At 47.5% G+C, this 15,044-nt stretch overlaps 1 protein-coding gene across 1 annotated transcript; it reads right to left on the reverse strand.

The window, feature by feature from the left end:
- Nucleotides 1-4,436: 4,436 nt before the first annotated feature.
- C2H2orf78 (chromosome 2 C2orf78 homolog) lies at nt 4,437-12,407 on the reverse strand (the record flags this gene model as incomplete). Its single annotated transcript, XM_030549421.1, has 3 exons — nt 4,437-6,076; nt 7,809-8,349; nt 12,360-12,407. Coding segments are annotated over 3 exons (2,229 nt in total), but the record flags the coding sequence as incomplete, so codon positions are not given.
- Nucleotides 12,408-15,044: the final 2,637 nt, after the last annotated feature.

Here is a 15,044-nt window from a genome sequence, read left to right on the forward strand (position 1 = left end):
CCACTGCTTATTTGGCATTCAATTTCCTGTTTGTTTGTGCGCCGCCTCCTTGTCTTTGCTAGTCGGAGCATTTAAGCCTTGGGTTTTTGCTGTTTTGCTCCTGCATCTTTCATCCTGACCACTAATCTGTCATGAGTTAGGTTCATCTTTTAATAATCACTTGAGTTGGCCATTTTGCATAGTGTAAATTGTTTTTCCAGATTCTGGATGACACTAGTTGAAAAGATCTTGTTCAGATCGGACATGTTTTGTGGGCTGAAAATGCGTTGGGCGCATGTCTAGGATTTTACATGGGTTGTCCAGCTCTGCTGCTGCCATGTCCAGATGCTGTTGGCGCAGGTTGCTGCCTTTGTCCATTACAGCTAATAGCCTGGCTGCTCTTATGTTGTTGGTTTTTTTTAGCCAGACCTGTTGCAATTTCACAGCTTTCCCGCTGTGATCTAAGGAATGCTCAATTGCTAAACACATCCCATTCATGTCCATCTGCTTGGGAACAAGAATCTGCTATAGCGCTAGGATGATGCTTTTCTCTTCGATTTCACGATATTCTTGGTGTCTGATTTCACATCTCCACAGAGCAGACTCACTTCTGACACCATGTGTCAGCATCCAGAGACAGAGTCAAGAGAATGCAACATTCAGGCTGTATTCATCCCTCCATGTGTACTGTCCTCTCTCAACTAACAGGTCATGAAAGTACAGTTCTCTACACTCTTAGACATGCTCAGGCTGCAAACTCGTGCTTTGGGCTCTGAAGGCCCCGGATCCCTCCCCGGTGGGGGTGTCACACACAGGCACGGGGTTCTGAGCAGGACCTGGGGGCAGAGCCTGGTGCAGTGGATATGTCCAGAGCAGCTTCACTGAGGGATTTGGATCCCAGGGGCTGGTGGAATCTGGGCAGGGGGTTCCCCTGGGGATGCCCTGGAATATTGGGGCCACTGGGAAGCATTTCCAGCCCAGCCAGCTCAAGCTCCTTCTCTCTCCTGGGGAGACTTGAGATTTCGCCAGCCACTCATTGGGAACCTCCATCTCCCAGGGAAACTGAGTCAAACAGGAAGTGGGGTTGAGACACTCTGTTCACAATCATGTCTCATCTCTATGGTCATAGCAGGGCAAAGTTCAATATATGGCCAAGCTTGTCCACTCGAGAAATCTCACTGACAATCTACAAAATAATTCTGCCAGATGTTGCCTCCAGAAGATGCTTTCACATCTGTTCAACCCTCCCTTAAGAGTTTCATTTTAACAGCTACAAGCGAAAACAGGAGCTTTTTAGCTGTACTGTCATGTCGGTGGGGACACCGTACAAATTATCCTCTTTCAAAATCATTTGCTCTGCAGGTCAGATCCTCAGCTAGTATAAATCCCATTAGGGTTGTTGACTTCAGGGAAGCGGTGCTGATTTACACCTGCTGAGGATTTGGCCTGATGGAGTCAAAATGGTGTTAAACTGGAGTAAAGCAGTGGTGAATCAAGCCAAATAACTCCAATTTTAGAGTAACTCCACTGAATGACCAATCTTGATTGGGGCCTCTGGGAGCTACAGTAATACAGTTAGGAAATTATCATCATAATTAATCGGCCAAGCAAAGCGAGGGCTTATGCTCAGTTGAGTGGCATTTCAGTTTGTCTGTCTGTCTGCAACCCGAAAACTTGAAAACTGCATCTGAGCAATTCCAAAATTTTAAGGCCTGCGCTTGGTCTCAATGGGCCAAACCCTGTCGATTTTGGTGAAAATCAAAGAAGCAGGAAGGCCTGATTTCCACTAATCTAAGTGTTATGATTATAAGGCTCTTGATGCAGGGATCAGGCAATGATCTCAGGCTTAGGTCTAGGTTAGGGTTAGGGGTTGGGGATTTGAGTTTGGGTGGCAAGAGCTTCCTCAGCCCACAGCACCAAATGGGCATGGTATGGACCTAATTTTAATGGAAATGAGGCTGCTGGAAGCATCTCACACATTTTCTGGCCAGCCCTACAGACAGGACCCATGTCCTCACTCTACCTACCCCCCAATCTCATCCCTGGGGGAGAGTGCTGGCCATAGTGGGTGTTAGGGGTCTGGCTCAGTGTACAGCTCGGTCTATGTAAGCAACAAAGTATGCAACTCTCTATTAATGTTAAAAATAATTAATGATAGGAAAGTCTTTTATTCTGTCAGTGTCCAATGAGTCACTACTGTGACAAATGTGGAGCTACCTGTAATCATTTAAGAATACTAATGTTCTCTATATTTATCTGACTGTTGTAAGGGGAGGTTTACTGTATCTTGCCCGGGATTAGTGGGATGTCTAGTATATTCATATATGGAGGGAATTCAATAGCAGGATGGTCAGGCAATGCACCTAGGAAGGGTGGGAGGTGGAACGAGACAGATGCTTCCCTGCAAACCCTCAAGAGACAATGCAAAAGCCGTTCACTTTGGATGCCCGGGAGCTCACCAGACTGGCTTGGAGCAGCAGGTCCAAGGGTGTGAGCTGAGGAAGCAAAGAACTTGGGCTGGAGCTAAAGACTAGCCCTCGAGGACAGGGGCACAGAGAGCTAAGGGGAACAGGCTGAGATCCTGGGGTAAGTTAGGCCTGTCTGGAACCCTAGATAGACATGCGTGTAAACTTGGTGTTGTTTTAAAAATTCTTTTCTCTTATGCTATGCTTTCTTCCTGCTGTTAAGATTAAACAATCCTTTATTTTAAGAAGGCTGCCTGGTCACTATATTCACTGCTGGCCAGAAACTCGTGAAGGTAAGAACTGCAGTTATCCAAATCCTGCAGGGTAAGCCTGGTTGATAAACAGGGTCCTGTACTCTAGGACCTAAGAGAGGGAAATTTGTGGGATTCCACCTGTAGAGTGGGTGAAGGCCCAGGGGGCAACACCTGCGGGGACGGCTCTAGGAATTTTGCCGCCCCAAGCATGGCAGGTAGGGAGGTCCTCCGAAACCGCGGGACCAGCAGACCCTCCACAGGCAAGCCGCGGAGGGCAGCCTGCCTGCTGCCCTCATGGCGCCGGGAGAGCGCCCCCTGCGGCTTGCCGCCCCAAGCACGCACTTGGCGTGCTGGGGCCTGGAGCCGCCCCTGGACACCTGAGGAGGGCACGCTCTGGATGCATCTACACTGCAGCTGAGGTGCTATTGTAGTTCATGTAGAGGTACCTGCATTTGCTTTAATCTCGCGAGCTCGCTAAAAATAGCAGTGAGGACCCAGCAGAGCAGACTGCAGAACGCCTGATCCCCCTGGGCGGGCAATCGCTTGCACAGCCCTGACCGCTGCAGCCTCATGTCTGTTTTTAGGGTACAGCTGACGTGTGTACATCTACACAAGCTGCCATTCGCACTGCCCAGCTGCAGTGTAGGTGGATGGACCCACAGAGAGACCAAGAAAGGGGACAATGGTGCAGCTGGCTCTATAACCATGACAGCTACATTTTAAATGTCTGGCAGTTAAACTGAGTGGCTCTATAACAACTGTTAGAAGCCAAATGATCATGCAACTTTGTAGTTGGAGAAGCAGAAAAAATACAGCAGCATTATGGGATCAATCCCGCGCTCTTGACTCAGCAGAAATCCCACTGGACGGGATTCTGATCTCGCTCAGCTTTTATATCAGAGCAGCCTCATTGAGTTCTTCCAGTGGGCCTATTTCTGTCTCATTTACACTGGTGTAAATCACAAGTAACTGAAAAATAAAGGCAACGTCAGGGAGCTCAGAATCAGCCGTTGGTCAGTTTTAATTTGGTGCAAGGCAAGGTGGTGTCTGAAAACTGATAAGCTTTGCAAATGAGCTTTGCATCTCTGTGTCAGGGTGAATTCCTGCACCATCTGAGTCAATTGGGGTCTTGGTATTGATTTCAGTGTGTGTATGGGGGGGTCACTCTCTTAACCCTTGGTGGTCTGATTCTTCTCTCCCCGACATTGGTGTAAATCAAGAGTATCCCCACTCAAGTCAATAGTTACATTAGTGTAAAACTAGTGGAAATGAGAAGAGAATCAGGGGCTTGAATGTTTAAACAGTGGCCCAGGCATCACTTTATTTCTATCAGGAGAGCTTCCATAGAACTAAAGTGGAGCCTGGGCCTTGGGCTGACTCTTTGCACAGAGGTGGATTCACCCATAAGGTGCCCATGAATTATGTGGGGCAGACCCATGTTTAAAATGTGTCTGAAAATGTGAAATTTCTGTCTGACTGAACTGTAGACAGAGAAACAAGAATGACCTAGAATTTTAATACAGGACTATGAATAAATAGAAATATACACTGCAAAGAAATGGCTTCCAGCTCACGGAATAGATTGGGATGCTACAGACACCCAAACTCCATGGCTATGGCCGTATCTTCCGCTCTCCCTATAGAGAATTCAAGGCCAAGATGAGAGTGGGCAACAACTGAAGAGGGGTCTGGTCGGTATGGCTAGCAGAAGGGGAAATCGTAGTGTTATACACAGAGGTCAAATGTAGCCAAACTCCTCCGCTATCATCAGGTCTCTCTCTCTTTCCACAAAAAATTGTCTCTTCCCCAGGGCCGTGTACTGGGCAGCGAGCTCCCTCTCCTTCTGCGCTTTCCTCTTCATCGCATCCCGCTCCCCTCTCTGCTCTGGGGGGATGGGCAGTGACACTTCCAGCTCCTGGAGGGGCCGGCTCTTCAGAATGGCAGGAATGGGCTGGGATCCTCCTCTGGGATGCCAGGCGGGCGTGGAGGTAAGAGAAGGAAGTGGAGTGCACTCATAGGGCGGAGGCAGGTCCTTCCCAAAGGAGGGCTTGGTGGGAGGCACTCGGCTGCTGCCCTGCTTCAGAGTGACACGTCTAGGTGATGCTAAAGCAACTGACTTTGTATTTCCTGGGGCACGACAGAGTTTGCCAGTGACTTCCCATGGTCCATCCCTCCTACCACCACAGGTTGATTTTGGGTCCTGAGGAGGCCCCGGGGCTCTCTTGAGACCCAGCAGTGGCTTTGGCCAGGCACCGGAAGAGCTTCCTTCAGCCTTGTTGGACTGCAGAGCTGGAGCTCCTCGAGCAGGGCCCAGTGGAATCAGTTTCTTTCCCAACGGGTGGAAAACCTGGATAGACTCCAGCATGTGTAGCCCCAGGTGGCTCCGGGGCATTTTAAAAGGCTCTCGTTCCGGCTGGAAGATTTTCCCACCCTCTTGACTTCCAGGTTGTTTATCGTCCGGTTTTAATTTTCCCCTGCCTTGATTTGTACTTTTCCCCTTATCATGCCCTGAGCTGCTTAGTCTTTTGTGCTGCCGCTCTTCAGTCTTAGAAACATCTGCCTGGTCCACCGGTTTCCTCGGAGGCTGCCTATTGAGGTCAGTTGTCCTCTGTTTTGAGTCAGTGCATGGACTCTCTCGCCCGTCCCCTAAGGCGGTTACACTTCTGGTGTCAGTGGTGTTCTCAGCAGGGTGATGGTTCTCCAAATTCCCTTCCCATGGATCCTCAGGGATATGATCCCCTGACGCTGTCTCCTTCTCATCTCCGAGCCTCTTAGTGCCCGTTGTTTGGTCCTCTTCAGAGGGCTGGGCTGGTTCAGTAGCTGTTGGCATCTCAGAATTATTTGATCCTAATTTCTGGGGATCAGCGAGTCTGAGTTCATGCTCAGCAGAAGGCTTGTCAGACCCCACTGGGGGCGCAATGGCAGGAAGTGCCGAGGGTTCTGCCTGCTTTGAAGCTTTCCTGGGCGATTTGCCCTTCCCAGGTGCGGGACACGAGGCTCCATCCTGGGATTCAGTGGCGAGCGGAGGTTTGATGATATTCTTTTCCTCAATGCTCTCCTGAGAAATGTGTTTCCCTAGAGGCATCTGTTGGAGGGAATCACCTCCTGTCATCTGCCTGGGACCAACGAGCCTGTTGCTGTGTGACAAGGAGTTAGTTGCCTGAACAGATTCAATGCAGGCCATTAGCTGATTAATATCAGGGATTTCTAAGGGGAACAGTGGTGGCCCTTGTGATCCCTGAGGTATTTGAGACCCATCCAGGACCTCAGGAAGCATCTCTGGGCTGATTGTTTTCACTCCACCTCCTTGCGGAGCTGAGCCTGATTGTAGGCAGAAGGTCCTGGGCACATGCAGCGTTCCAGGCAAGGGGTCCGCCCCTGAAAGGAAAGAATCAGGAAAAGTCAGTAACACGTGAAGCAGAAGCTGTTGTGTCTGGGCCCGCAGGGCGACAACAGCGTCCAACACACAGTACTAAGGGGCAGCATAAGGTTTGTGGGCCATTAAAGTCTCACTATGGGGCTTCAGTTAGATTCAAGTGCTGGATCAACCTATAGCTTCATTGTTGTGTTATTGTATTTGGTTTCAGAGTTGTACTTTGTTATAATATCAATAGTCTGGGGGAGTCAAGCTCAGTAAGGAGTGGCTCTACAATAGTGAACTCTGTGGCAGAATTAGCATGTCCATAATAACAAGATCCAGCTATCTGTTGCCCATTACTGAATACGTATTAGCAAACTGGAATGTTGCTACACCTCCGTTACCACATTTTAGTGCTTGATGATGAAAGCCGTCCGAATTCACAATTTTTTTTCCAGTTCATTGGCCGAACCAAAAACCATGGAAAAAAACATTCTTTTCATTTCTGATTTTTTTAACCCATTTTTTTCATCCAAAAATGAAGGCGATTTTGAGATGAAATGTCATTTGGAAGAGAAAAACTGAAATGTTTCCAAAACTTCAAGATGAAACATTTCATTCATTCTAATTTTTCCCAGCTGAAACAATTCGGCAAAATGCACATGAATTCATTAGTTATTTTGGTTGCCCTAAATTTGCATTTTTATCCAAAAATTTTCAACCAAAAAATTTCACCTGGCTCGATTTATGACAGTATTACAATGAGCTGGCTAGTGCCCTCTGGTGGATATACTCAGAATGGCTGAAATGTGTGTCATAGGCCCCCATACTGCTCACGGCTAGTAGAAATTTGCTCTAGCAGTGGAGCTCCATAAGAGCAGGAGGATCTGAGTTCTGTCTCCAATGTTGTCAGCAACTATCTACTTGGTCAGGAAGCAGAAGGGTTTCTCTTCCTGCCATTATAAACTCCCTTTATGCACTGTCAGCTCAGGGCATTTGAGCCTGATTCATTTCAAACATAGCGTGAGCGAAGCCAAACTATGTGTAGAAATCATTTTCAAGTCCAATTGCCTGAAACATCCTCAGCTTCGGAAGAGTCTAGCCCCATAGCCATTGTCCAGCCAAGCTATCTTTCCAGCCTGAATTATCCTTAATCATTTTAAAACCAGGCTTACAAATTATCCAGGGAACACAGTTCCCAGCCCCATGTGAATGGATCCTCCATCTTCACCTCTAATCGCTCAGGACCTGATCCAAAGCCCCAGGAAGTCAATGGAAAATCTCCCAGTAAATTCAACAACCTTTAGTTCAGGTCTCAAGACAATGGAGCAATTAAGGTATGAAAGATTCACCACCCAGCAACAGGGGCTGGGGGCATCATCCCAGAATGAGGAAGTATGTTATATTAGCAGACAGGGTCCCACATTATAAGTACTCCCAAAGAACCTCTTAGCTTGACTATTAATACTCTGCCCATGGATTCATTAATGGCCTAATCCAAAGCCTTTCTGAGCTCACAGAAAGACTCTCCTTGACTTCAGTATGCTTTAGATTAGACCCTCCCTTAATTACTTCATCATGAGTCCTACCAGCAAATGGTCCATTCTCCCTACACCTTAGATGAAGGTTTTAACCCCACTCACCTGCTGTGCTTAGATACTTTGATAAGTAATGTGCATTGTGCATATACCAAAGACAGGGACATAGACAGAATGGGCAACTGAATATTCCTTTATTCAGCTCACTGCTCACCTTTGAACCCTGGATCGATGGCCTGGGAATCCCTGGGCTGGGCTGAAACTGGATAGTACAAACTGGCCGAAGAGGAAGGGCGGGTGCCCATTGGCTGGATGGCTTTCAAGACCAGAACCATTTCACTCTGGGTGTTGGCTGGCACTTTAATGACCCTGCCTCTTTGCACGATGGAGCCCATCTCTCCTGACTCCTGACCCCTCATGTCACGGTTGTAAAGATAGGCTCCTCTCCAGTCCTGCAAAGGAACTTGCTGGCCATGGACTTGGCTTTGATGAGCGTGCACTGAAGTAGTCGGGGGCTGAATCTGCATGAGGCTGGCATTTGCGGAAGGCTGAATACGGCCGTACAGGTGGCCCATGGGGTTGACTCTGTTGGCGTTGTTAAACGGAGGTGGTGCAGAGGGAGCAGGGCTGGGCACTTCGTGGGCTAAGAGCGTTACAGGGAAGTGTGCAGAGATCGCTGCAGCTCCATAGGAATGACCCTTCACTCCCCATTCATAGACGGTGGAGTACGGAGCAGCTGAATTGGAGATCTGTATCTGTGCCCCAGTGCCATGTACATCTGGCCATAGGCCTGTTTCTGAAGGCTGATATGTAAAAGCATTGGTGTTTCCTGGATTAGCTTGAATGGGCTGGCTTGAGCCAGAAGGTGCGAGCCATGCTGAGCCAGCAGCTAGTACAGATGGCCTGGAGAAATTATGAAGTCCTCCTCCCACTGGAAGACTGTCAGTCACTTCAGGGAAGCTCAGATGATCAGGGTCTGGGTCTTCTGAGGATAGAGAGTTGTAGCTGTCTGCACAGAAAAACAAACAGATGACCCTAACATCTCCCAGGCTCCCATGGCAACCACCAGCCTTAGATAAAGGACTGGAAAATGACCCCAAACTCTGCCTTGAGAACTGGAGACCCAGCAGTAGCTACAGCAAACCTACAACCCAACCTGCTATTAAATCCCGGGGATGGGAAGTTTTTCGGCCCATCCATCCACTCACTAGACTAGCCTGGGGCTTCTCTCTCTCACCAAAGTCAGTGAAATCACCGCGGATTTACACGGGCGTAACTGAGAGCTGAATTGGGCTCCCACTGCTGTCATAAAAGGGTTTGTCAAGATTTTTATAACTCAGGAGAGAATTTTGTGTCCATGTTGCAGTTTCCCTGCACAGTCAGTTAAGGGTCCCCTAGTGTTGTCTGTGTGGGTCTCTCATGCCACAATAGAGGAGAGAAAAACAATTATAAACAGGAAATTGAGATCGCCTCTGCTTTCCTGTGCCAGAGTGACTCAGGAGCAGGGACATAAGAACATAAGAACGGCCACACTGGGTCAGACCAAAGGTCCATCTAGCCCAGTACCCTGTCTTCCGACAGTGGCCAATGCCAGGTGCCCCAGAGGGAATGAACAGAACAGGGAATCATCAAGTGATCCATCCCCTGTTGCCCATTCCCAGCTTCTGGTAAACAGAGGCTGGGGACACCATCCCTGCCCCTCTTGGCTAATAGCCATTGATGGACCTATCCTCCATGAATTTATCTAGTTCTTTTTTGAACCCTGTTATAGTCTTGGCCTTCACAACATCCTATGGCAGGAAGTTCCACAGGTTGACTGTGCATTGTGTGAAGAAATACTTCCTTTTTTTTGCTGGAACTATGGTTAGTGCCTTCATCTTTAAATGAAGACCTTTCAAGTTTTCTGTCTCTCTTACGCTTGAGACCAACAACCCATTCCTGGTAAGTGGCTACCTCCCACCAGCCCCACTCCCTACACCCATCTCTTTTGTAAGCCGATGACATGAAAACTCTAAGTAACCATATCCTGTATCTTTGGTACCCCAGGTGCTCCCTTCTCCTCATCCCCACCATCTATTGCTATCACTTGTCCAGAACCCCCAGCGTGTCACAAGTTCCCCAACATGGTCTTCCTAGCTCCATGCCTAGCTTGACCTGTCCAGCTTGGAGAAGGGAGAGTGGTACTGCTGTGGAAGCAGCCTGGACCTTCCACATGGGCATGAGGGAACTGTGCTTACAAATACTCCCCTCTACCTATGAATCATGGGGACTCAATCTGGCCCTCAGGACAATAGCTATCCCCTACCTGCCATGACTGAGGGGAAATGATTAGCGCTGTATCTATTTCAATGTTCCTTGGAGGGACCAACTTTCCCCCCCTAGTCAACCAGACCACCCTTCCGGTAGAGAATGCTCTGTTACATTGTGATGATACAAATTTGTTTAGTGGTAAGCCCCACGGTAACCCTGAAGATTCTAACATGTCATTGAAGATTGTGAGGGGAGGGGAAAGGCAGAGAATCTTATGATGAAAGATGAGGTCATAATGTGGGGGCAGTTTATTGGGGAAAGGGTGTCAGGGTTGCCACCAAGAAGGCAAGTGAATTAGCAAAGAAGGAAAATGATCCAGCCATGGGGTAAAGCATCAGCGAGACCACAGGTGGGATAACTCAACCTCATCACACTATACAAACATCAATGAATGACTCCTCACAGCTGTCCTTGGCACTGGGTGACACGATCCCCCTTGTACAGTTGAGAAAACTGAGGCTGAGAGGATGAGGCCCAAATTTTCAAAAGTCAGTCCTGATTTTGAGGATACCTGTACACTGAAATCAGGAGGCATGGTTGCAGTGTGTGTAGCTAGATTTGATCAAAATCTGCTTACCCAGGATCCTGAGTCCATATTTGTGTGGCCACCCTCCATGCTGCCATGGTTTCACTGCTCTTGTTATCCAGGATAGCTTTGCTCTAGCTCAATCAAAACAGGCTCGGGTACATCTACACAGGAGGCAATCATGCCTCCCAATTGCAGTGTAGACATACCTATAGTATCAATTTCAAGCAGTATTGCCAACCTGAAGCATCCAAAAATCATGAATCAGCCACCCCCCCCCCCCAAAAAAAATCACTGGACTGGCTTAAAAATCAGGAGATTTAGCAAATAATACAGTTGGAATTAAATTCTGGTCCAATTCCCATTGTCTTCAATTGAGAGTCTTTTTCATTTACCATCTGGCTTTTGAACAATTTGGTTTCATAGTTTTAAGCTTTCCCCTGTAACCACGAGGACTAGAATCAAACCAAAGCTGAGATTCTGTTGTATTCACACCAGATTCTATTGCTTTAAAAAATACACCACAATATTGCAAGACTCATGATCAAACTGAAAGACTCCAGGCCACCCTGACTGAATGCCCAGCGATTTCAATGGTTGCTGTGAATTCTCAGCTAATCAGAACATTGGATAGGTTCTCTTCAGGTGCCTTACTTGAGGCTTCTGAATTTGAACCCATTGGCCAATACCTCATCTGCCTTCTCCCATTCAAATTTTTCATCAATGACCTGGAAGCAAATATAAAATCCCGGCTGAAAAAACGAGCGGATGATTGGCTGAGTGGTGAACAATGATGAAAACAAGGCAGGGCAGTCAGACAGAATGATTGTACCGCTTGGTAAGCTGATCCCATTCACCAAAATGTGTTTTAATGCATGCAGGCAGCAGCCAAATGCAAAGTTAGCATCTAAACACAAGGAAGGAAGGCTGTACCTGCAGAATTGGGGGAGGACAGGGGACGGGACACTGTGTCCTGGAAAGCAGTGACTCTGACAAGGATTTAAGAGTAACAGTGGACCAGCAACTTAACATGAGCTTTCAGTGTGATGCTTTGGCAAAAAGGACTAAAGCGATCCTTGGATGTATAAATAGGGGAATAGGCAGAAGGAGTAGGAAAGTGGTTTTACCCCTGTATATGGCACTGGGGATACTGATACTGGAAAGCTGCTACAGTTCTGGTGTCCACATATTTTAAAAGGATGTGGAAAAGCTAGAGAGGGTGCAGAAGTGATCTGAAGGACGGAGAAAATGCTTGAGAGTGAGAGACTTAAAATGTTTATCAAGATGAAGAGTGAGAGGTGACTTGCTTATAGTGTATAAACGCCTTCATGGGAAGAAAATAGCAGGTAATAAAGGGCTCTTTAATTTAGCAGAGAAAGGCAGAACAAGACCCAATGGCTGGAATTTGAAGTCAGACAAATTCAAAGGTGAAATAAAGCACAATTTTTTAACAATGAGGGTGGTTAATCACTGGAATAAACTACACAGCGAAGTGGTGGATTCTCCACCTCCTGATGTCTTCGGATTCAGACTGGATGCCCTTCTGTATTAGCCAAACAGAAGTTATTAGGCTCAGTACGGGGGTTACTGGGTGAAACTGAATGGGCTGTGTGGTACAGTAGGTCAGACCTAATGATCTAAAGCGTTCTTTGATAGGATAACGAGCCTTGTGGATAAGGGAGAAGCGGTGGATGTGATATACCTAGACTTTAGTAAGGCATTTGATACAGTTTCACATGATATTCTTATAGATAAGCTAGGAAAGTACAATTTAGATGGGGCTACTATAAGATGGGTGCATAACTGGCTGGATAACCGTACTCAAAGAGTAGTTGTTAATGGCTCCCAATCCTGCTGGAAAGGTATAACAAGTGGGGTTCCGCAGGGGTCTGTTTTGGGACCAGTTCTGTTCAATATCTTCATCAACGATTTAGATGTTGGCATAGAAAGTACGCTTATTAAGTTAGCGGACGATACCAAACTGGGAGGGATTGCAACTGCTCTGGAGGACAGGGTCAAAATTCAAAATGATCTGGACAAATTGGAGAAATGGTCTGAGGTAAACAGGATGAAGTTCAATAAAGATAAATGCAAAGTGCTCCACTTAGGAAGGAACAATCAGTTTCACACATACAGAAGGGGAAGAAACTGTCTAGGAAGGAGTATGGCAGAAAGAGATCTAGGGGTCATAGTGGACCACAAGCTTAATATGAGTCAACAGTGTGATACTGTTGCAAAAAAAGCAAACATGATTCTGGGATGCATTAACAGGTGTGTTGTAAACAAGACACGAGAAGTCATTCTTCCGCTTTACTCTCTGCACTGGTTAGGCCTCAACTGGAGTATTGTGTCCAGTTCTGGGCACCGCATTTCAAGAAAGATGTGGAGAAATTGGAGAGGGTCCAGAGAAGAGCAACAAGAATGATTAAAGGTCTTGAGAACATGACCTATGAAGGAAGGCTGAAGAAATTGGGTTTGTTTAGTTTGGAAAAGAGAAGACTGAGAGGGGACCTGATAGCAGTTTTCAGGTATCTAAAAGGGTGTCATCAGGAGGAGGGAGAAAACTTGTTCACCTTAGCCTCCAATGATAGAACAAGAAGCAATGGGCTTAAACTGCAGCAAGGGAGATTTAGGTTGGACATTAGGAAAAAGTTCCTAACTGTCAGGGTAGTTAAACACTGGAATAGATTGCCTAGGGAAGTTGTGGAATCTCCATCGCTGGAGATATTTAAGAGTAGGTTAGATAAATGTCTATCAGGGATGGTCTAGACAGTATTTGGTCCTGCCATGAGGGCAGGGGACTGGACTCGATGACCTCTCGAGGTCCTTCCAGTCCTAGAGTCTATGAGTCTATCTAAGGACCCTTCTGGCCTTTAACTCCATGAATGTATGAATATACCAGGGACATTTCCTGAGCCAAGCCTAACATCTACATGGAGGTACTGTCCTCCTGTGTAATTTGACTGACAAAGGCTGCAATGTTATCTAGCTCATTTGACCTCTGGAAGGGTTTTGCTAGAAACCACAGGTAAATTTGCAATGAGGCTCTAAAGCCTTTCTTTGTTTCCCTTTAACACTGAGGCAGAGGACCTTATTCTGATACCCCAGGGCAAATCTGGAGCAGCAACATTTGTATTAGTCATGCTTACAGGACCCAACCGAGATCAGAGCCCCATTGTGCTAGGTGCTGTACATATATTACTCGTGATGGACACCAGAGTGAGAGCAGAATCGGGCCTGTACAGCTCACCTCTGTACCCCAATCTTCCCAAAATTCAGGGCTGCTCCAATCTGGGATTTTGGTTTGGCTCAGATGGGACAGATGTGAGGATTGGACCTAGAACTGAATTCTCCTGTAGATAAGAGGTGTTTGGACCACCCCCATCTCTTATGGGCACCCTTGTTTCTTACCGTGACTGGGGTGAGCTGAGGTTCCCCATACCTCCTGCCACCCCTTGTCACCTTCCCTCTGTCTGCCAAGAGGCGTGGTGCCTGGGGAACTGGGCTCTTTGTCTCCTTCTCTGCCTCTCCTGCACTCTGTCCTCCCTCTTGTCTTCTCCTCTCTCCTGATGATCTCCAAACCTATATTGTCGCTTCCCTCCTCTCCTCATCCTAGCTGTCTCCCCTCTCTCCACCCCATTGTCCCATCGGCTCTCTCCCTTCCATTTCTCTGGCACCCAGTACATCACACTAGTTTTACCTCCTTAACCCCTCCCTGTTAATGCTCTGTCTAATCCACCCATTTCCCCTGGACAGTCCCTTGCTACAGGGCAGGAATCAGTGGCCCAGATTAAATGCACTAGCAGCACCAGGTGTGGAGCTAGGTCAGAGAGGTTCTTGAATTTTCATGCGTTGCCAAACTCTTGCCCTCTCTGCATGTAGCAGAGCAAGAAGCATCTCCTTCTTTTGTATTACACACCCTGGTATGGAATGTAGCTTTAAAGCTGCAATCCACTAGCTCCATCTATACCTGATTGTCACAACATGCCCAGACACCAGGTTTATTTGGTTTCTTTTCCAAAACCAATCCTGCTTTCCCTCTGCACTAATCCCTCAGTCCCTATTCTGTCCAGTAAGCCATTACTGCTGGGTATATCCCTTCTCTCTAGCTGTCTCTATGGGGGAGCAGGTGAAATCCCCATCTTTTCACCCACTCATCCCCATTTCCCTTAGGCCAGGCACTTACCAGGGCATTTAGGCCCCCGCAATCACTGCTATAATGTCAGCTCTCATTTCTTTCTCACACTTGGCAAACAATATGGGAATCCTTTCTCTTGCCCCTCAGATTCTCCGAGGCACCCCACCCCACCCCACCCGCCCATCCGCTGTTCCTCTCTGTCCCTTTGAATGCAACTGCTGTTTCCCAACTGCCATGGAACCGTCCACTGTCCGTTCAACAGGACATTATTCGGCTGCTGTTGTCACCTGGTCTGGCTCCAGCAAAGGACATCGCTCCTTGCAGAGGGACACACCATTCCTCTTTGTTGCACTGGAATGTGTGCGCACATTTGGGAGTAGAAGGGGTTTATGCTGCTTGACACTTGGGATGAGTGGGAGCACTGTGCAGAAATCATCCTGCTGGATCAGGCGGACATAGCTCATTAGAGGATCAAT

This window comes from Gopherus evgoodei, chromosome 2, assembly GCF_007399415.2.
Source record: "Gopherus evgoodei ecotype Sinaloan lineage chromosome 2, rGopEvg1_v1.p, whole genome shotgun sequence".
Lineage (NCBI taxonomy): Eukaryota > Metazoa > Chordata > Testudines > Testudinidae > Gopherus > Gopherus evgoodei.